General features: G+C 41.6%; 2 protein-coding genes across 2 annotated transcripts; both read right to left on the reverse strand.

Annotated features, from left to right (window-relative positions):
* Nucleotides 1-5,445: 5,445 nt before the first annotated feature.
* Nucleotides 5,446-13,040, reverse strand: eef1g (eukaryotic translation elongation factor 1 gamma). Its single transcript, XM_034092759.1, is given in 11 exon segments — nucleotides 5,446-5,792; nucleotides 6,391-6,515; nucleotides 6,962-7,134; nucleotides 7,863-8,061; nucleotides 8,681-8,810; nucleotides 8,944-9,087; nucleotides 9,606-9,748; nucleotides 11,110-11,173; nucleotides 11,925-11,978; nucleotides 11,980-12,084; nucleotides 12,989-13,040. Coding segments are annotated over 11 exon segments (1,308 nt in total). The 5' UTR covers nucleotides 13,001-13,040; the 3' UTR covers nucleotides 5,446-5,633.
* Nucleotides 13,041-14,572: 1,532 nt separating this feature from the next.
* Nucleotides 14,573-19,584, reverse strand: LOC139432858 (DNA-directed RNA polymerase II subunit RPB7-like). Its single transcript, XM_071204483.1, has 7 exons — nucleotides 19,559-19,584; nucleotides 18,111-18,225; nucleotides 17,729-17,779; nucleotides 17,570-17,635; nucleotides 15,142-15,213; nucleotides 14,957-14,990; nucleotides 14,573-14,706 (listed from the first exon to the last, which is right to left on the reverse strand). Exons 1-7 carry the CDS (start codon nucleotides 19,582-19,584, stop codon nucleotides 14,693-14,695), a joined length of 378 nt encoding a protein of 125 aa, XP_071060584.1. The 3' UTR covers nucleotides 14,573-14,692.
* Between the last annotated feature and the right edge of the window lie 2,745 nt (nucleotides 19,585-22,329).

The raw sequence follows: 22,329 nt of genomic DNA on the forward strand, positions 1-22,329 counted from the left end.
GATTAGGACAGCTTGCAATGCTGAAGATACACTATCTCGCAACATGCAGGTCACCCGGCCTGGTATTTGCCATCACCATGGTAACTTATCATTGGAAATCATTTTGGAATTCCCCACAGCGAGTGCTCCCTCCCTCCCTCCCTCCCTCCCTCACACACACACACACACACACACACACACACACACACACACACACACACACACACACACACACACACACACACACACACACACACACACACACACACACACACACACACACACACACACACACACACACACACACACACACACACACACACACACACACACACACACACACGCACGCACAAACATACACTGATGATTCAGAAAGGCGAGCTACTCCTTTGGTACAGAGAAGAATGTAAAAGGAGAAAAGGGGAATGAGAGACAGATTGAATTGTGGTTTCCACTGCAAGTTGTGAGTCACGAACACGAGGGCGGGACGGAGAAGGAAAAAAGAGCCTATTCTGGGATGGCCGCTATAGCAACATAATAAGCAAGGGGCCAGGTACTTGCAGGGATGTTTCCATAGCAATGCCCTGTGTGTGTATGGATAAATATCACATGCCACAAAGCGTAACGTAGGAAGGAACTTTGTTCTACTTTGTTTGTAAATGTTTTTTATTTGAGAAAACCCGCCCCTCTTTCTGCTCTTCATTGACAGCCTGAACTATCTTTGTTATGTCTGCACACTAGACTCATGGTAACAGACCGATGCTGGGAACACCTTTCACCGGTTCAGTCTTGGTACCGCCGTCACATTGTGCAGTCAGAGTAATTAAGTCGCTCAGTGTTTGTCTTTAGGTGTGTTACTAATTGCCAATTGTTTCAACATTCTGTATCAGCCCCCAGAAAATGAAGTAACTCCAAAGATTTCACACATTCATTGGGACACAGATATCTCTGTGTTTGCATGTGATAAGCAGTGTGATCAATGTATCTACAGGGTCTGACAATCACTCTAGTGTTTTGAATCATTGATCCAAGAGAGCGATAAGGGGTTTTGGAAGAGTGTATATTTCCCCTTTAGCTCATCACCCATATGTTGTGCTTCAAGAAAACAGATACCTTCCAAGGCTGCACATTCCAGGCATAGCTGTAAATGTTCCAACACTGCAACTCGTTCGTCTGGGAGAATGTAAACTCATAACTGCCAACAAGATAATACTTGAAATAGCAATCTATCACATATTCATTTCAAGGGTTGGGGTTCTTGTTTGTTGAAAATGCTCATCCAGGCTTATACTGCTTATTTCTTCACCTGAAATAGCAGGTATCTGTTAACTGATCAGTCAAATCAAAGTTTCTCTAAACACTGCTGATTTCAGTTATTATAATCAAGTACCATTTTACTAGGAGGGACAATTGCAGTTGTATTTCCTGGGAAGATGATAGATAGCCTGGGGTTAGGGCTGGGCAAGCTGACCATATATATTGTCAAAATTATACAAACATTTATATTATAAATATTCTACATTGTTTATATTACAATAAATGCTATTATTACTACTGGAACTACTACTTATTTTTACTACTACTACTACAACCTCTACTTTTCATTCGAACGGTATTTAATTCAAACTGGAGTCTACAACAATAAGCTTTATCATGTCATTATTTTATAAAGACTATTTATTTATTTATTGAATTACCAAAAAATCATAATCATGACCTGTATTGTGACAAAAGATTGAAATGTGAACATTTAAGTTTTGCACAGCAAACCCATAAAATGGTTGCAAAGCTATTATAACTAACTTTTCAATATATTTGTATTTGTTCAACATAAAGCTGAATACCATTGGACAGAAGTGCATCAACGGGGAGGATGATGGAATGGATCAATACCTTTTTTTATATTTTCAACTTGTTTCCCTGACAGTGATCAATATTTCTACACTTGGTAGTCACGTAGGCGCATGTATCCGTTTTGGTTTAGTTTGACAACATCACTCCCAGTGCCCCACCTCCAGATTCTGGTAATTTGAGCCGAAGGCAACTCTGGGGTTTCATGTCCAAAAGTGCACGGGCTGTCTGTTTTCCCTCCGCCGTACCTCTCTCTCTTCCCTCGTGTCACGCACTTTCCTCTCCTCTCTCACACTGGCAACCTCTGTTTCAAGGCAACGCACACTTACCAAGAAATAACTAATAAATAAGCCCTTTTGTAAACAATGATGCCCTACTTCATTTAAAGGCTCTTACTTACAGGCATTGATATAAGCCAGCTTGGTTGCTCTATCATCTTGTCTCACCCTGCCTTCTTCATCTATTTCCCCGCAGCGGACTGACCTTTGACCTCCCTCATTCCATTCCAGTACTAAATTACTATGCTGTGTTTTAGTGCCACAAACAAAGTGTACACCCCTTTAAGTACACCATGGGAAGAAACACCCCTCATACCGAAGGTCACTTTCCTGCATAAAGGAACTTGCTTCTCATAATTCCACTTTGTGTTTTTCAGTATCCTTATTTGCCTTTGCTGTAATGTCAGTGTAGCATTAACTTGTCACTAGCTGTACCTCGTATGCAAGGGGACACATGAGGTGAGAGAAGCCCTCAAGTGCTGACTGAGTGCCCAATTCCTTTTGCTCAATTTTAGTGTGTGTGTACCTATGTGTGTGTCAGAGGGGCTGCAAGCCAACCCCAGACTAGAGTTGAAGAAAGCTCTATAAGACGTTGAGGGTGGGACTGCGTATGTGTGGCAAAAAAGACTTGTTTCTCTCCGCCTAGAGACGCCCCTGCGGCCTTCTGACAATACTTACACATTCTTCTATTGGCCCTTTATCACAGACACTGTTTCAAAGTTTCAAAGTCTAAAGTGAAATAAATATCTTTCTAGGGGTTTGTGGCCACAGCTACAACTTGTTTTTAAAAAGATCTGCTTATCTTATTATAACTCTTCTAGGCACCGAAAAGGCTAAATCAGCAGAACTTGTTTAGCAAAAGCCACAATGTATTGATCTTATTTGCACACTTTGTTAGACTTCAGCCTCTGACTCCCCAGTGTTAACTCCTCACCTCACTGTTCCAAGCCCCCCACCGGCTGCCTCACTCTTTTCCAGATGTGTGTTTTGCACCACCAGATGCTCAGCACATGCATACCATGCCTAAAGCTCCTACAGGGGACTGACAACCACACAGGGACCTTGTGTGGCGAAACAATACAGCCTCTCACTCTGTTCTTTCTCGTGCCAGCACTCCTCACTGCTGCAACTGCTTTTAACAAACCCCCCTCCACCACCACCTCGTGCACGGACATAGAAATATGTCCAGAGAGCAAGGAGAGAGGAAGAGAGGAAGGGAAAAGAAGTAGTGAGTGTTTGGCCCAGAGAGAGAGACCAGGGGGGATGAGGGGAAGGCTGGCAGGGCTGGAAGAGAAAATGTTGCTGTTGGCATACAACTGCATATTGTTCTTGGGGCTGGCTTTAGTTTAGGTTTTGAACTCAGAAGTTACTAAACACAAATAAAAACAAGAAAATGGTATGGACCTAATATTGCTGACTTGTCTCAAGAGGCTTAAAACAGTGTGTGCTCACATTCATTTAATTTTTGATTGCACGATAAAAAGGCTTTTGTACCTCTACTACGTCAGCCATCAAAGGGTTAGTAATCAGCAGTGTTGTAACTGCTGCAATGTTGTGGGTGAAGTTCGAGTTATTTGCTGAAGTTACAGCCCTCTTCCACCAAGATCCACAGGATGGGTGAGTCATGTGTTCAAGGACTTGGGCCCTTCGCTGTTGTGGGAATATTTCCATTTTCTGATTTCCATGAGACCACAGAACAAACTAAAATGGCCTCCCTGATTCAACATGACGGTGGAAGATGGTTGCGCCACAATGCTCCTGAATCACTAAGTAGGAAAAAATGACACATCTGACTCACAGCGGGAAGAGATTCATTTCTTGTGTGTGTGTGTGTGTCAGAGAAAAACAGGCCCACCCTAGATCTTTGCTTAGATTGTAATATATTCAGTGATTACATTAGCATTCTACATAGCTTACAGAACATCTCAACACTGCTATTCAAAGGGAATGTGAATTCTTAGAATATAAATGTTAATTATGTGTGGTGCTCCACGTGTCCTATTGGACCTGTAGCTATAGACATCACATGACGCATCACATAAAGAAATCAGTTATAGCAGAGGTAAAATAACTAGCCAGGCTACAGGTGTGGGAACAGTCAGCAAATTATCAAAACTTGATATGGTTGGGTGTGCCCGCTTAAAACAAAGGAGATGCTTTCACAGTAATACATGAACTCTACCAGACAGAGGGAACAGCATTTGAAGCTTTAACATTTAAGTATTAGTAACATTTTTAAAACAAAACAAGGGAGTTGGCATATATTTTAAGCTTTCAGTCTGATGGAAAATAATGTACTCTATAAATTCAGAGAAAATAGCAATCACATCTTAGTGGTCTATTCCTCTAAATTGGAATCATTTCTTCTTTATCCATACAAACTTGCAGAAGTGGGCACCGAGAAATTGGCATTACTGCACTTTCGTTGGGTGTGGTCAAACCTTAAAGATTTGTATATCTGGCATATTTAGTAACCCTCCAATATCGAATAATAAACTATTTAAGCTTTTTTGATATAAATGTTATGCTCCTCAGTGAAACTTGAAGGTAAAGTTTTAATCTGTTTTGATGTAAATTACCCTTTGCCCTTGTAGAAGAGAAGGTTGTTAAAGTGGATGTGTTTTTTTCACAACATTTCTTCCAGCCTACTCAAGCGCCAGAAACATTGAAACTAAAAACCCATACTTTAAAGCAGACATTTTGTTAGATTTGGCAGACCACAGCCCAGTCATTACAGCTTTCCAATGACAAGTCTTTGCTGCCCCTTGCTGGAATCAGAGGGTACTGCAGCATTGGCTATACTTGTAAGTTAGTGGAGCTGCTCCTCTGGGTGTTTTTTTTCAAGCGATATAAATTATTCGCAATTATGATGCATGCCAAGTGTATTCACACTTACATCAGAAAAATAAGTACAAATGTCTAGAATATTTTTTTAGAGGAAATGTCCCAGTCGTTTGACACCAAGGTAAAGCTTTGTTTCACTGACTTCTTCTGGTTAAAAGTTTCAGCTCTGATGCTTTCCGACCACACCCAGCTTTGTCATTGGGTAGGGTCATAACTGTGCAATGTTGCATCATACAACACGGACATCATGAAGGTTGAAAAACGTGTAACTGCAGACATTTTTCACTTCTAATTTTGAAAAGAAAGGCGTCACATGAACATCAATTTTATATTGCCGTGTATAGATCATGGCCTTCACACTATAAGTTTTACCTGTAAACATTTATAGTCACTGTTCTGGGTGGTACTCGGACAGGAAATTGGTTGGAATTAAAATATGTTTGGATAGTTTGCCATTTTAACATGAAATGAGACTCGAATCAGACCAAAGACATCAAATCCAAAAGATGGCATTGTGGAAAATGCTTTATTTTGCAGGTCAAAGAACACAACAGCAGCTTGGGGCCACTGACAATTCACTATTGTCTTTACACTGTCATTCTCGTAATAAGCACTTGGTCGCTTAGAGTCAATAGGTATTAAGTGTTGGAAAGCAGAAGCGAAGACTGTCCCAGTGTCCTCTCACTTGAAGACCTTGCCCTGGTTGAAGGCTTTACCCACATGCTTGAAGTCTCCCTCCCAGGCAAAGTACTCCTTTACCATGGTCTTGCACTCCTCGCTGCTGGGATCAAGCTTACGCCAGTCATATGATTCGTAGTCGATTTGCCAGTCTGGAGACAGCTGGAAAGGAATTTAAAGAAAAGTTATTTGAATGCAAGTGAATCATATTCCTGTCTGACAAACGTATTGATGTACCACCATCATGATAGTTCATCAAGAGGCAAATACTTGGACCATCAAATGGTTTACACTGAGAAGCAGACTATAAAGCTATAGTATATGCTTCAACAATCTAAAGAACGCCTTGTTTTAAACATATTTTAAGGTCAGAAATGTTGTACAAGCAACATAAAGCTGTACAGACACACCAACCTACAAAATCCAATGTTTAAAGTACATTTTTGATATTGCATATCATTTGTGCCCATAGCATGAACCAGCCCACTGCTCACTGAACCAGAGGTGACTGGGATGAACATGGTCTCTAGTTTCTCTGCCCCCGTCAGATTAAGACTTTGTGCCATGAATGGACACCGCCTTGCCCAGACAGGGGCTGGTTAAGCCGTTGATCTACATCCATTTAAAGTTACGCTGCAGTCAAAGTATTTTACATTGACTATACACAACTGACTGCTCTTGAACAGACAACATTTTGAGTGTGGGTATTATAAAGGGCAGGACATTTTGGAATGTATATTTTTTCCATTGCAAAACTTACAGGGAAGACAAGTTCCTGGCCTCTGAAGACCCAGACGCCTGAGATGGTGCTGTCGTTCTTGGTGCCAAACAAGAGGACACTGCCAAAGGCATTCTTTCTGAGTTTGTCCAGGCGCTGGAACATACCTGTTTACACAAGAGTTTCAGACATTAAACAACAAAATAAAATCATACATACATACCATCAGTACCGACAAATTGAGCACTTTACTAAAGTTCATCATTTCTACACCAACTTCATGTATAAAATAGATGTGGCCAAACAAAGACCAACATTAAGAGTTGTAGGGAGGTTCTGTCGAAATATCAATGCCCTAAGTCTGTATAACTGTGCCCATAGCATGAACCAGCCTTTACTCACTGACAGAGTTGACTGGGATGAACATGGTCTCTAGTTCTTTCTACCCCCATCAGATTAAGACTTTGTGCCATTACATGACACCGCCTTGCCCAGACAGGGGACATCGGTTTTTTAAAACCACTCACATTTATTTAAAAATATGAGGGCTCTAGGTCATCGATTCAGAATTTATGATGTAAAAAAACAAAACAATTATGTTGCTGAGGCTTACCAGAGATGAGGTTGCAGCTTTTGAAGGGTTCTTCAAGCTCCTTAGCAAATTTGTACTCGCAGTACCAGATGGAGTACCCCTCAGTGTCCAAGTGCTCCCAGAAGTGGGGAATGGCTACTTTCAGGGTTTCCTCATTGGAATACTTTCTCTTGAACTCATCCATAACAAATGTGCTAAAATCGAAAAAAGGAAAAGAAAGGTCATTTATAGCTGCTTTTTGTGCATGTAGGGTAGAGATGGACATTGTGTGAACATTCAGCACGTGAAATGTATCAACTCATACACTTGTTTTGGAGTAACTCCGTTCTGTATTGAGGCACAACACTTTCCGCTTTAAAAAAAAGAAAAAAGTGACTGCCTGTTCTTTACCTTACATTTTGAATGCCTTTCTGAAAGACATTATGGAAGGTAAGCTTTTTTGAATGAAGCTCTGGCTGCTGACACAGCCCAGCTCATCTTACAAGCTTCAGAACCCTAACATCAGCTCTAAACCTTGAGGTTCAGTTTGTGCCCATAGCATGAACCAGCCTTTACTCACTGACAGAGTCGACTGGGATGAACATGGTCTCTAGTTTCTCTGCCCCCGTCAGATTAAGACTTTGTGCCATGAATGGACACCGCCTTGCCCAGACAGGGGACATCTATTTCCCCCTGAAGAATAGAGTTGCCCAATTGGTGTCAATAACTGTTACAAACCAACATAAGGTCTGCAGACCATTTCAACTCACCGATAAGCACTCGAGGAAACAATCTGCAGAGGTGATCAAATGAAATGGAAACCTGCAGACTATTGGCTTTCTATTTTACATGGGTGGCCACTGCAAAGTTTCATCTAAAACTGAAAGAAAGAAAACAAAGCAACCAAATGCTTAAGACATCAAAGTCATATAGATTGTTCTACCTCTTTGCCAAGTGTGCAAAGGGGTCCTTGGTTTTGGGCTCAGAAGCCAAAACAGCATCACAGTCGTCCATTTCCTCTTCTTCAGCAGGCTTCTTCTCTTCCTTTTTCTTCTTCTCCTGGGGCTTGGCTGCATCTTTTCCTGCCTTCTCTTTTTTAGGAGGAGTCTCTTTCTTTGGCTGCATCTCAGAAAACTTCTTGGCTGGAGAAACATGAAAACATGTTTTAAGTTAAAAAAAACAATACTTACTATATGATGTAGACATTGCACCTATGTTTAAAACCTGGAGACATGTCCCGTTTGATACAAAATACAGTCAATTAAGGTCTTTTTTGTATTTATTTGTGCCCATAGCATGAACCAGCCTTTACTCACTGACAGAGTCGACTGGGATGAACATGGTCTCTAGTTTCTCTGCCCCCGTCAGATTAAGACTTGGTGCCATAATTGGACACCGCCTTGCCCAGACAGGGGACATCTATTTTTTTCTCCCCAGAAAGGAATTTCCTACCCGACTAAGACCATGAATTGTGAATCATCGCAATACATTTGACAGTTTAGGAAAGGGGATGGGTTTCTTTCCCTAAAAAAGGCAGTTGAGTATTTCCTTTGCATTCTTGTTACACTTTAACAGCCATTGGTTAAATGACATCCGGTTTCTTGAGGCAGAATCCTTTACGCATTTGTTTGCTTACATTTGAGAGTACAAGTCTGAAAAAATTAACAATGTCAAAAAAAGTGCACGTCTAATTTCATCCTTTAAAATTTGACAACAGCCAGCTTCGTGCTCCATATACACATTTCATTGTTGATGACTTACAATCAAACTGGGCCATCTTTTCACACAGCTTTACATCTCCAAGGACTGTCTTGAACTCTGGCTGGTTGACACAGGTGACGAACCAGCGAGTCACATTAGGGTAAGGCTGACGGAAAGAGGGCTCAAGCACCTACAGGGGACAGAGTGGCATGTTAGGACTTTCAGGAGCGCATTTGGACTTCCATAATTTCAAGGAGGACACTCCTTTCTTTAAGATGCATTTCAAACGGTGTAGCTTTATTTCTCCAGAGTGCATGTCATACCTGTTTGAAGAGCCAGAGAATGGCGCAGGCCACACTGATGTCAGCCAGGCTGATCCTCTCGCCCACCAGGAAGGTGCGCGTGTTCAGGTGGTGGTTCAGCACTGCAAGGGTCCTCTTCACATCCTCCTTGGCCTGCTCTGTGGCCTGCACAGAATCAAACCGAGGAATGAATATGCATCATCTCTGGCCAACTGAAAACAGCCCTAAGCAGGTGAAATGTATCAACTTATACACTTGTCGGTTTAACTCAGTTATGTATTAATATGGCACAAAACTTATTTTTGACAAGAGGAAAGTTACTGCCATACCTTACATTTTAAGTTTGAATGAACTACAGACTACTTAAACAATCCAACTCATCTTACAAACTTCAGTACCCTAAACTCAGCTATAACTCTTTGTGTTCAGTTCAGTTTGTGCCCATAGCATGAACCAGCCTTTACTCACTGACAGAGTTGACTGGGATGAACATGGTCTCTGGTTTTTCTACCCCCGTCAGATTAAGACTTTGTGCCATGACATAACACCGCCTTGCCCAGACAGGGGACATCTATTTTAGTTGCCCAATTGGTGTCAATGACTGTTACACACCAAAATTCCACCACAGCAAGCAAACCATCATTCAAGTATTTAACTTGACCAGAAAATGCTGAGCTACCAACCTGCTTGTTGAACTGCATGATTCCCAGAGTTGGGAAGACCCATGCGCTGGCTGGTGGGATGATCTCTGAGTCAGCAAAGCTGACCCACTGCAGCACCTGGGCTGCGGCCTGGGGAGTGGCACCACGCAGGGCCTCATTGCTCACTGTGGTAGAAAGTGTACAAGAACACATAAATGTAGATATATATTTGTACAAATAAACATGTTGGAAACAAGCAAACAAAGGGAAATACACATATTGAATGTTGATAAATGTACATTGTCCATTTTCTAAAAGAGGATATTGAAATGTGCAAAAGACATTACAAAAATGTAAAGTACATCACGTACGACTTGTCATTCTGCTTAAGTGTGCAGGGATCTATATAAATCAGGGGTTCCCAACTTTTATTGTGCCAAGGACCGGCAGATCCATTAAAAAAAGAAATCGCGGACCGGTTGTCAATTTTAATATTTACTCACCACCAGCAGGTAGCAACAGAGGCTAATTGTATGCAACAGCCTGAACAAATATAACAATATGCATCCAAAACATATTAACAATGTTTAAAAAAGAACCGGTGTCGGTTTTTTCGGAAAAACGTCGTTATTCAGTTTTTAAACCAAAACGGGAAAACAGATAAATCAACGTTTTGGTTTTGTTTGTATGATTTACGGATAATCCAGTGATGGGAAACGAGAAGGTGCATTATGAAGGAGGTGTGTGAGTGTGTGTGTCACTGGCATTTGTTTTCAGAAGATATTATGATGGTGACGTTCGTACCGGTGCACCTCCGACAGCATTTAGCTCTACATCGAGATTAAGATTAAACTAATTTATTTTTGGGAACACCCGCATATAGGCTACCTATGGAGTTAGCCAGATGTGTGTAAATTACTGTTCATGGTCATTTGAAAACAAATGCCGGTGTCGGACAGACACAAACACAGAGCTGAGCGCGCGCGTGCACACACTCCTTCATATAACTAATAAAAGGGGGAGTAATCGGGCAGTTCGATGTGTGTAGAGGTGTGTGTGGTTAACACGTAGCAGCCTGCAGTCACTCGCTGTTCTGACGAAAGCGGTGCGTAAAAAGGCACAGCTCTCGCCGCGCTGGTGCTGCACTTCTCAGAGGCTGAGTTAACCCTCCCGCTGCTGCAGCCATTTCATTAAGTGAAGGATGTTTTCCTTCTATAAAACAGCTGCGGGCAGCAGATACCGTGAGAGTCCCGGACATGAATTCATAGATCAAGGCAGACTGGTTTACTCTCCTGTTTTACGATGAACTCAGCTATTTCGCGGCCCGGCAGTAACACCTCCGCGGCCCGGTACCGGGGGGTTGGGAACCCCTGATCTAAATCACACGCCAGTGCAGTAATTAACTTAATGGTTTGCCGGGTCAGACAATGAATTCTACCATAAAATCCTATACTTGTGGGAAATAATAGTCAGCATTTATTCCGTTAAAATTCGAGGTAAACTTTGTGATGAACACACAAACTGGGTAAGATTCATAAACACTTACAGTAGTGAGCAATGGCATTACTCTCGAACAGACAGAAACCGTCATCTCCCTGGTAGGCAGGTACCTACAAGGGGGGGGGGGGGAGGAGCAGAATTCAGGATTAATTCAACAATTGTGGCATGTTTTTATCCAGAAATGCCAGCTATTAAGTGTATATGTTTGATACACAACCATTGTGTGAACATTCAGCACTTGAAATGTATCAACTCATACACTTGTTTTGGAGTAACTCCGTTCTGTATTCAGGCACAACACTTTCCTCTTTTAAAAAAAAAAAGAGAAAAGTGACTGCCTGTTAGTTACCTTACATTTTGAATGCCTTTCTGAAAGACATTATGGAAGGTAAGCATTTTTAAATGAAGCTCTGGCTGCTGACACAGCCCAGCTCATCTTACAAGCTTCAGAACCCTAACATCAGCTCTAAACCTTGAGGTTCAGTTTGTGCCCATAGCATGAACCAGCCTTTACTCACTGACAGAGTCGACTGGGATGAACATGGTCTCTAGTTTCTCTGCCCCCGTCAGATTAAGACTTTGTGCCATGAATGGACACCGCCTTGCCCAGACAGGGGACATCTATTTCCCCCTGAAGAATAGAGTTGCCCAATTGGTGTCAATAACTGTTACAAACCAACATAGAAAGTCCAGCTATGAAGTGTATAGACATGTTTGATACACAACCAATAGTGTCAGTTAAACTGGTTAAAGCACTTCTCTGTGATTACATTTTATTATTTGATAATGTTATTTAAAAGCAGCACATTTGCAACAACATTTTTTTTATGTTGAAACAAGAGCCACTGTTGAAACACGTACCTTGCCCAGGGGGAAGTTGTTGAGGAAGGCAAGGGTCCGGTTTGTCTGGCCGAAGGTGAAGGGCAGGGGAGTTGCTGGCGACTTTGAGGCGAGCCCCGCTGTACTGGGCTGCAATTTGGGCCTTGAAGGCCCGCCAGTTCTCTGGGTATGTGTACAGAGTCTAAAAAATAAAGAGACAACACTGCATTAGAAAACAATTTCAAAAAGCAACCAAATTCAAGGTTCACAGTAGCATTTTCGCTAGCAGGTTAGCCTATGAAGCACAAACAGTCTCGTTGAATTGTCTCCTACGGTTTAAAAAAAAATAAATAGATAAATTGTAATAGCCCTGTAATATTGCTCGATTACTATGCCTACATTAAAAAAAGAACCATTAGGTAAAAGAATGATGGGATAAAAGCCACACGTCGAGTTGAAGTGATATCGCACAAATGAAGGTGCCATACAATCGAGATGCTGGGCCATTTAAAATGTACAGGACAGAAATTAGGGCAGGTGAAAGCCGCTGGATTGTAATACTTTGCCAGTCAACTATATCGACTAACAAGGCCAAATGCACTCAGTTAAACAATTTGAGTAAAACATTTAGCTATATTCACGTGCTTTGTAGCTTGTTTAAATGCTAACACATGCTAGCCATCAGTACCGGTAATGGAGCCGACAGTTGTTTCTACAGCTGTGGATCAAGTAGCTTTAAAAAACGTCAAAAAATATTGGTTACAAGTCTACAGAAAGAGGACATTAGCACCAACGTAAAGGAAAACTCCCAATGCAACACTAAGCTTTACATCCTGTAAATAGCTACGGTAACGTGGCACAAGCCTGGGCCAGAAGTTGGCCGTGAATCGCCGTGAATGCAACGTCAGGACAGCATAAGCTAACCTTAGTTTGTAGGAACAATGAATGACATTTTACATAAATACCACCAATAACGTCTACCTAACGGGTTGAAAGTTGATGTTTAAATCGCAAGGTAATCTTTGAGAGTGCGGATGTTGCTGATTTTTAACGGATTGACACATGAAAGTTAAAAGAAAAACCATAAAGCTAGCCATCTTACTTACCCCTGCCGCCATCTTCAGGACGAGAGAAAGAAAGACCGAACGCTCCGGTGACGTATTTTACGGCCACCAGCCGTGCGCGCCCCTGTGATTTCCGCGTGCACGTTTCGCTCATTTGAACAGAGACGTGTCAGCATGTTATGTCAATGACAAGATATTACAATTCAATTCACTGAATTGAATTGTAATATCTTGTCATGACTCATGTACATAACATGCTGACACGTCTCTGTTCCAAATTTTTATATTTTTCAGTGGGCGAGCCGTCAGGGCCCTCTAGGCACTCGGTGAGGGCCTCCTAAGATATTCTAAAAAATAATATTTGAAACATAAAAAACAAACAAAATATTTAAATATTATGGTTGTAGTATTTGTTGTTGGTTAAATTTTGTCATTAATTGTTACAAACTAATATTCCAAAGAAAAATATCCTTCGAATTGCCTGTTCAGTTCTGTTGGAATGTGAAGGGTTAAATGCGAGTCTCCTGCGAGTTACTGTGAAGACGGGAGGACTTGGTCCCTCTCTACATTCACAGAGGGCCACTAATAACCGTAGTAACTCAACGAGGAGAGTAATGTCAAATGACAGTACAATTGACCAATCATATCTTCCCCTCTAATGGGCGGGCTTTATTTTTCGCGTTCCTGTTAGGTCTATGCAAGTGGTGCAGTGATGCGTCCTAAAACCCGGAAGTAAGCTTCGCTCGGATTCCCTCGACAGACAAGCAATGGAATTTCTCCATAGGATTTTGGAAAATAGCTCGAAATAAGGTCTGTGGAAAACGAACCTGTTAGATAAATGCACGTGGTGTTCAGCCGGATAATATCCAATGTCCTTCCTACTTTTTTTGCTTCATAATCTAATCGATATGATTTATTGATTAGCATAGTTCGTTCATGATGGCTCACTTCAGTGATAGTGATGACATCGTTGCGAAATTATTAAACCGAGTCATTTTCAGATTGAGTTACAATGATAAACTGGAGTGGCAAAGGACCAGCTGAATGACCTGCAAGTGCTTCATCCAAAAGGACAGGAGGATGGACTTTGTGTTTCAGTGATTTGCATCATCAAAGGTAGGCCAAGTAATTTTCAATGCGGGCTGCCGTGCCGACTTAATTCATTTGTAATTGCTACTTGGCTGTGGGGTGCCCTGTCATGATAGGTGTTTATATAAATTGTGTTGTTTTGTTGTGGTCGAGGGTCGCTGTCATTGATGCACCCCGGACCACTGTTTTGATATTCCGCTGAAGTTATACGTTGAGACGTAATATCTATTCTTCTTTTTCGAGGGAAGGGGGGGGTCAGAGGGCCTATGTATACAAGTCACTGCTCGGCCACTACAATTCAGTGACATTTTAAAACACAAAAAAGTATACAAAGATTAACAAATAAATATTTTTACTCAGCGTACAAAAAAAACGATGAGTCCAGATAGAAATGATGAATTCTACATTAAAATTAGAGTACATTATATTAGGCTCCGCTTCTGCATTGTATGCAGTTTTGCTATGAATTTAGCAATAATTCTCCGGGCTCTCTCGGGCTTTCCTTTAAATCTTACATATATTCCAATGAAAAAAACAAATGAAATTATGTCAAAACTCCTGACAACATACAAATCAGTTAAAACAAATACTTTTGACCAAGAAATAACTATGACATAAAAGGTCCCATGTGTAATGTGCTCCTTTTGAGGTGATGAATCAGCTGACAAGACCTGAAAGTAAAATAAAGAAGGCAAGTTCAACAATCATTTATATAGAGAAAATAAAACATTTTTTATAAGTGAAGTCATAAACAGCAAAGCCAAAACTGTTCATCACAACCAGTTACCAAATGGAACTAATACCATGTTGCACTTACTACTAGTACAAATTAATCAACAATAAATACATCTTTGCAAGGCTTTTCAATATCCTGCCGATCTAATGATGGATCAGCCACCTGTCTGACACAGTTCTACTCACCCAGATAATCATCCATAAGAGATCCAATTGCGAACTAAAAAACAAGAGAAAAGCATTTTTTTGTATTCAGTAAATCAACAATCACTTCATAACTTCTATAAATGAAAATCTGAGAAATAGTAAAAGAGTAAAGTAGTTTTGAGTTGTTCATGTGGCGAGGAGAAGAAAACACATAAAACACTTACAATGTCGTTCTTGTCAACCCTTGTTCCCACAATCTTCAGCCGGATCTCATCATCTTGTTGGATTACAATGTCCTTGAAACAAAAGAAGAACAACCCTTCTTTATTGCAAGACTCCGCAACAGTTAACAGGATAGCACCATAACAGCAAACAGCACCATCATTAATTCTTGCTTTTGTTCGACCCCTGATTAGTTATGTTTTCTGAAAAAAACCTTTAACACAACTATTATTCAAATTAACTGAACTGTGACATGTACTTATTACATTTTGTTAAAAATTGAGAAAATTGTAGAAATGTTTTCGGTATTATTGTGATTTATTTTGTTTTAATCTCCAGGAGTGGAGTGCACCAGCTGGGCGTGAAAAAGTAGGTCTTAACTCTAACGTGGGCTTAGCTACGTCCGACTTAGTGATTCGAATTTACACCGAGTGCACCAAGCCTGACTAGTCTAGGTCGTAGCTGCGCCTGGTCTGTCCCCAGCTGACCCAGAAAGCCACGCAGGTTCTGGCCCAGGCTCTCGTCATCTCACACCTAGGACTACTGCAACTCCCTCCCTGGCTGGTCTACCTGCATGTGCCATCCGACCTCTGCAGCTCATCCAGAATGCAGCGGCTCGTCTGGTCTTCACCTTCCTACATTTTCCCACACCACGCCGCTCCTCCGCTCCCTTCACTGGCTTCCGGTAACTGCTAGAAATCCACTTCAAGACACTGGTACTTGCGTACCATGCTGCGAATGGATCTGGCCCTTCCTATATCCCAGGACATGGTTTAAACTGTATACCCCCAGCGCGGTGCACTACCCTCTGCATCAGCCAAACGACTCGCTGCCACCCTCGCTGCGAGGGGGACACCCAAGTTCCCATCAGCAAAAAACACGTGGGTTTGCTATCCTGGATCCAAAATGGTGGAATGAGCTCCCCATTGACATCAGGACAGCAGAAAGCTTACACACCTTCCGGCGCAGACTGAAAACTCATCTCTTTCGACTCCACCTCGAGCGATAGAATTACTAACAAAGAACTGCTAACAGAGCACTTATATACTAGTAAAGGACTGGCTTATCTATAGCCAGTTGAGTAGCACTTGAAATGCTTGGCTCTATGAAACCTGATGTTCTTATATGATTCTGTTTTCTTCAAGGTTGTGTCTTCCTGGTCGAATGAACTTATTGTAAGTCGCTTTGGATAAAAGCGTCTGCTAAATGCAATGTAAAAGATGCACGTCCACGTGAATACACGCGAAACAGTAATTGTTGCCAAGCAACACACGTCTACATAATTTAACACTCGAACTCCTCCATTCAGAGCAAGCTAAGACTTGGATAACGAAGTCATGGATAACAGAAACCAAAAGAAGAGAAAAATGACGCCCACACCCCGAAAAACAAAGAGGGATTTTACAGAGCTGCAGCGTGAACTGGTGGAGAAAGAGATCGTTCGTGTGGAGGTGGAGACCGCAAAACCGAGAGCGGAACATGACAAAATTGAGCTGGAGAAGGAGAAATTAAGACTCAAAATTATAATTCTTAAGAATCAGCAAAGAAGACAATTTGTCATTCACCATTCTCTAATCATATTTGTTGTACGTGTTTTTATGTCAATTTCATGCTAGTTCTCCAAATGTTATTTAATGTTCTTGTGTTTTTTTAATAAAATAGGCTATAAAACGGCCTAATGAAAATATGTGGTCACAATGGGAGCTTATTGAAATGAAATTGCAAAAAAAACAGTGTTACAAATATACAGGGCTAGAGGTTGTTTATTATGTGATTGCGGGTAAGTCGTCCACCGATATCTTCACGGATGCCAGGAGGATTTTGCTGCTTCTTCTTGTGTTGGTAAGCGAATATAGTTCCTAAGGCGGCGCTGGAGAGCCAAGGAAACTTGTCTAATAGCCCGACATGCAGTTGTGCGATGAACATTAATCATGCCTCCCACAGTATTAAAGTAAAATCTGAGCGCAATCAGCACCTGCAAGGTTGGGGAGAGCGCAGCGTTTCTGTCTGATCCGTGCTGTAGTTGAGGGGAGATCTCCTCGATTAAATCAAAAAGGGCTCGTCTGCCGAAACGAAACCTCTCGATCAGCTCACTGAATAGATGTCCAGTGTGTTTGTTCGATCAAGGAGGACTCTCTCTTCTTAATGCCCTTTCGTTGTTAAACCTGTAAACAAGACGCACTGCCATCGTTATTTTCCTTCTTGCCTGTTTTACGTTACTATGGATACTAGTCTGTCTTTCCGATTTACGCCTGCTCCATACTAGGCGTAAAAGTTACACCCGGGCATACAGGGCTTGAGTCTAAGTGGTGCACTGGTCATAACTTTAGTTTGGTCTTAACGTTCGGTTCCACGTCGGACGTAGAGTTACGCCCAGCTGGTGCACTCCACTCCAGCTGGTACCAAGAAATAAAAATTTTAAATTCTCACCTCATCAGTTGTCTTATAACAAGGAGGATTGGAGTTTGGGTCAAACTCCATTTCTGAGGGGATGGACTGCAAAAAACAAAGTTTCTCGTAGATAAAGACAATATAAATCAAAAAGCGTGAAAGGCAACCAGTGCGGTCCAAAACTATAAGATAACTCACATGGCGAGAGATAAAGCAGGACATGGGACCAATTTCTGTGAACAATCCAACCTGCAGGAAACAGAAAAATATAAATAACAAATAATCAATTTAATTATATTACAAATAAGACAAAAATAAAATAATATCTGTTGTCAGCTATTCATTAGTTAATATTCAACACATCAATCACTGCAAAAGCATCTATAACTGCTCTAGAGAATTGAACGAACACGTTTAAAATACAGTTTGTTGTACAATCATCTTTATATATAATATGATTTATATCCCAAGTGTCCGAGTTTAATTGATTTAATATGTCAGCTTTCCATGCCTCAAAGGATAATGTTTCAGCTCAAGAAAAACTGCATAGTGGCCATAGTAGCACTGTGTTTTCCCTCACCTTGTTAACCTGAGTGACCACAGCATCCACCACCTCCCCTTTGAATGGGCGGAACACGATGGCCTTGTATTTGCCGGGGAGAGGACAAACCCCAAATTGTTTAAAAACTTTGAACCTTAAGCCAAGCCAGAGAGATGGTGTTCAAAATGTTAACATTTGACTTGTTTGCTACATGCTTCTTTTGTTACATCATATGCAACATATTATCATGCATGTGATGTTGTGCCATCCTACCTCGGGAGCCCCGTGAGTAAGCAGACCACAAGTTAGGGATTCTCTAAACAAAGTGAACCTGAAGTTACAACAGAGGGCTGAGTGCATCCGTGGAGAGATGACAACTACAAAGAAATCACAGTCCGATTAGGACAGCTTGCAATGCTGAAGATACACTATCTCGCAACATGCAGGTCACCCGGCCTGGTATTTGCCATCACCATGGTAACTTATCATTGGAAATCATTTTGGAATTCCCCACAGCGCGTGCTCCCTCCCTCCTCCTCCCTCCCTCACACACACACACACACACACACACACACACACACACACCACAACACACACACACACACACACACACACACACACAACACACACACACACACACACCACACACACACACACACACACACACACCCACACACACCACACACACACACACACACACACACCACACACACACGCACGCACAAACATACACTGATGATTCAGAAAGGCGAGCTACTCCTTTGGTACAGAGAAGAATGTAAAAGGAGAAAAGGGGAATGAGAGACAGATTGAATTGTGGTTTCCACTGCAAGTTGTGAGTCACGAACACGAGGGCGGGACGGAGAAGGAAAAAAAGAGCCTATTATGGGATGGCCGCTATAGCAACATAATAAGCAAGGGGCCAGGTACTTGCAGGGATGTTTCCATAGCAATGCCCTGTGTGTGTATGGATAATATCACATGCCACAAAGCGTAACGTAGGAAGGAACTTTGTTCTACTTTGTTTGTAAATGTTTTTTATTGAGAAAACCCGACCCCTCTTTCTGGCTTCTTCATTGACAGCCTGAACTATCTTTGTTATGTCTGCACACTAGACTCATGGTAACAGACCGATGCTTGGGAACACCTTCACCGGTCAGTCTTGGTACCGCCGTCACATTGTGCAGTCAGAGTAATTAAGTCGCTCAGTGTTTGTCTTTAGGTGTGTTACTAATTGCCAATTGTTTCAACATTCTGTATCAGCCCCCAGAAAATGAAGTAACTCCAAAAGATTTCACACATTCATTGGGACACAGATATCTCTGTGTTGCATGTGATAAGCAGTGTGATCAATGTATCTACAGGGTCTGACAATCACTCTAGTGTTTTGAATCATTGATCCAAGAGAGCGATAAGGGGTTTTGGAAGAGTGTATATTTCCCCTTTAGCTCATCACCCATATGTTGTGCTTCAAGAAAAACAGATACCTTCCAAGGCTGCACATTCCAGGCATAGCTGTAAATGTTCCAACACTGCAACTCGTTCGTCTGGGAGAATGTAAACTCATAACTGCCAACAGATAATACTTGAAATAGCAATCTATCACATATTCATTTCAAGGGTTGGGGTTCTTGTTGTTGAAAATGCTCATCCAGGCTTATACTGCTTATTTCTTCACCTGAAATAGCGGTATCTGTTAACTGATCAGTCAAATCAAAAGTTTCTCTAAACACTGCTGATTTCAGTTATTATAATCAAGTACCATTTTACTAGGAGGGACAATTGCAGTTGTATTTTCCTGGAAGATGATAGATAGCCTGGGGTTAGGAGCTGGGCAAGCTGACCATATATATTGTCAAAATTATACAAACATTTATATTATAAATATTCTACATTGTTTATATTACAATAAATGCTATTATTACTACTGGAACTACTACTTATTTTACTACTACTACTACTACACCTCTACTTTTCATTCGAAACGGTATTTAATTCAAACTGGAGTCTACAACAATAAGCTTTATCATGTCATTATTTTATAAAGACTATTTATTTATTTATTGAATTACCAAAAAATCATAATCATGACCTGTATTGTGACAAAAGATTGAAATGTGAACATTTAAGTTTTGCACAGCAAACCCATAAAATGGTTGCAAAGCTATTATAACTAACTTTTCAATATTTGTATTTGTTCAACATAAAGCTGAATACCATTGGACAGAAGTGCATCAACGGGGAGGATGATGGAATGGATCAATACCTTTTTTATATTTTCAACTTGTTTCCCTGACAGTGATCAATATTTCTACACTTGGTAGTCACGTAGGCGCATGTATCCGTTTTGGTTTAGTTTGACAACATCACTCCCAGTGCCCCACCTCCAGATTCTGGTAATTTGAGCCGAAGGCAACTCTGGGGTTTCATGTCCAAAAGTGCACGGGCTGTCTGTTTTCCCTCCGCCGTACCTCTCTCCTCTTCCCTCGTGTCACGCACTTTCCTCTCCTCTCTCACACTGGCAACCTCTGTTTCAAGGCAACGCACACTTACCAAGAAATAACTAATAAATAAGCCCTTTTGTAAACAATGATGCCCTACTTCATTTAAAGGCTCTTACTTACAGGCATTGATATAAGCCAGCTTGGTTGCTCTATCATCTTGTCTCACCCTGCCTTCTTCATCTATTTCCCCGCAGCGGACTGACCTTTGACCTCCCTCATTCCATTCCAGTACTAAATTACTATGCTGTGTTTTAGTGCCACAAACAAAGTGTACACCCCTTTAAGTACAACCATGGGAAGAAACACCCCTCATACCGAAGGTCACTTTCCTGCATAAAGGAACTTGCTTCTCATAATTCCACTTTGTGTTTTTCAGTATCCTTATTTGCCTTTGCTGTAATGTCAGTGTAGCATTAACTTGTCACTAGCTGTACCTCGTATGCAAGGGGACACATGAGGTGAGAGAAGCCCTCAAGTGCTGACTGAGTGCCCAATTCCTTTTGCTCAATTTTAGTGTGTGTGTACCTATGTGTGTGTCAGAGGGGCTGCAAGCCAACCCCAGACTAGAGTTGAAGAAAGCTCTATAAGACGTTGAGGGTGGGACTGCGTATGTGTGGCAAAAAAGACTTGTTTCTCTCCGCCTAGAGACGCCCCTGCGGCCTTCTGACAATACTTACACATTCTTCTATTGGCCCCTTTATCACAGACACTGTTTCAAAGTTTCAAAGTCTAAAGTGAAATAAATATCTTTCTAGGGGTTTGTGGCCACAGCTACAACTTGTTTTTAAAAAGATCTGCTTATCTTATTATAACTCTTCTAGGCACCGAAAAGGCTAAATCAGCAGAACTTGTTTAGCAAAAGCCACAATGTATTGATCTTATTTGCACACTTTGTTAGACTTCAGCCTCTGACTCCCCAGTGTTAACTCCTCACCTCACTGTTCCAAGCCCCCCACCGGCTGCCTCACTCTTTCCAGATGTGTGTTTTGCACCACCAGATGGCTCAGCACATGCATACCATGCCTAAGCTCCTACAGGGGACTGACAACCACACAGGGACCTTGTGTGGCGAAACAATACAGCCTCTCACTCTGTTCTTTCTCGTGCCAGCACTCCTCACTGCTGCAACTTGCTTTTAACAAAACCCCCCTCCACCACCACCCTCGTGCACGGACATAGAAATATGTCCAGAGAGCAAGGAGAGAGGAAGAGAGGAAGGGAAAAAGAAGTAGTGAGTGTTTGGCCCAGAGAGAGAGACCAGGGGGGATGAGGGGAAGGCTGGCAGGGCTGGAAGAGAAAATGTTGCTGTTGGCATACAACTGCGATATTGTTCTTGGGGCTGGCTTTAGTTTAGGTTTTTGAACTCAGAAGTTCTAAACACAAATAAACAGAAAATGGTATGGACCTAATATTGCTGACTTGTCTCAAGAGGCTTAAAACAGTGTGTGCTCACATGCATTTAATTTTTGATTGCACGATAAAAAGGCTTTTGTACCTCTACTACGTCAGCCATCAAGGGTTAGTAAATCAGCAGTGTTGTAACTGCTGCAATGTTGTGTGGAAGTTCGAGTTATTGCTGTGAAGGTTACAGCCCTCTTCCACCAAGATCCACAGGATGGGTGAGTCATGTGTTCAAGGACTTGGGCCCTTCGCTGTTGTGGGAATATTTCCATTTTCTGATTTCCATGAGACCACAGAACAAACTAAAATGGCCTCCCTGATTCAACATGACGGTGGAAGATGGTTGCGCCACA

Source organism: Pseudochaenichthys georgianus, chromosome 10, assembly GCF_902827115.2.
Source record: "Pseudochaenichthys georgianus chromosome 10, fPseGeo1.2, whole genome shotgun sequence".
NCBI classification, from domain to species: Eukaryota; Metazoa; Chordata; class Actinopteri; order Perciformes; family Channichthyidae; genus Pseudochaenichthys; species Pseudochaenichthys georgianus.

What these genes read in the sequence shown, in the direction of transcription:
- LOC139432858 (XM_071204483.1), bottom strand. Translation starts at nt 19,584, where the DNA reads ATGCCTGGAATGTGCAGCCTTGGAAG. An exon ending in GGAATGTGCAGCCTTGGAAG is followed by an intron (nt 18,226 to 19,558) that starts GTATCTGTTTTT and finishes GCTTGGCTTAAG; the next exon opens with GTTCAAAGTTTTTAAACAAT. An exon ending in CCTGCTTTATCTCTCGCCAT is followed by an intron (nt 17,636 to 17,728) that starts GTGAGTTATCTT and finishes TGTTTTTTGCAG; the next exon opens with TCCATCCCCTCAGAAATGGA.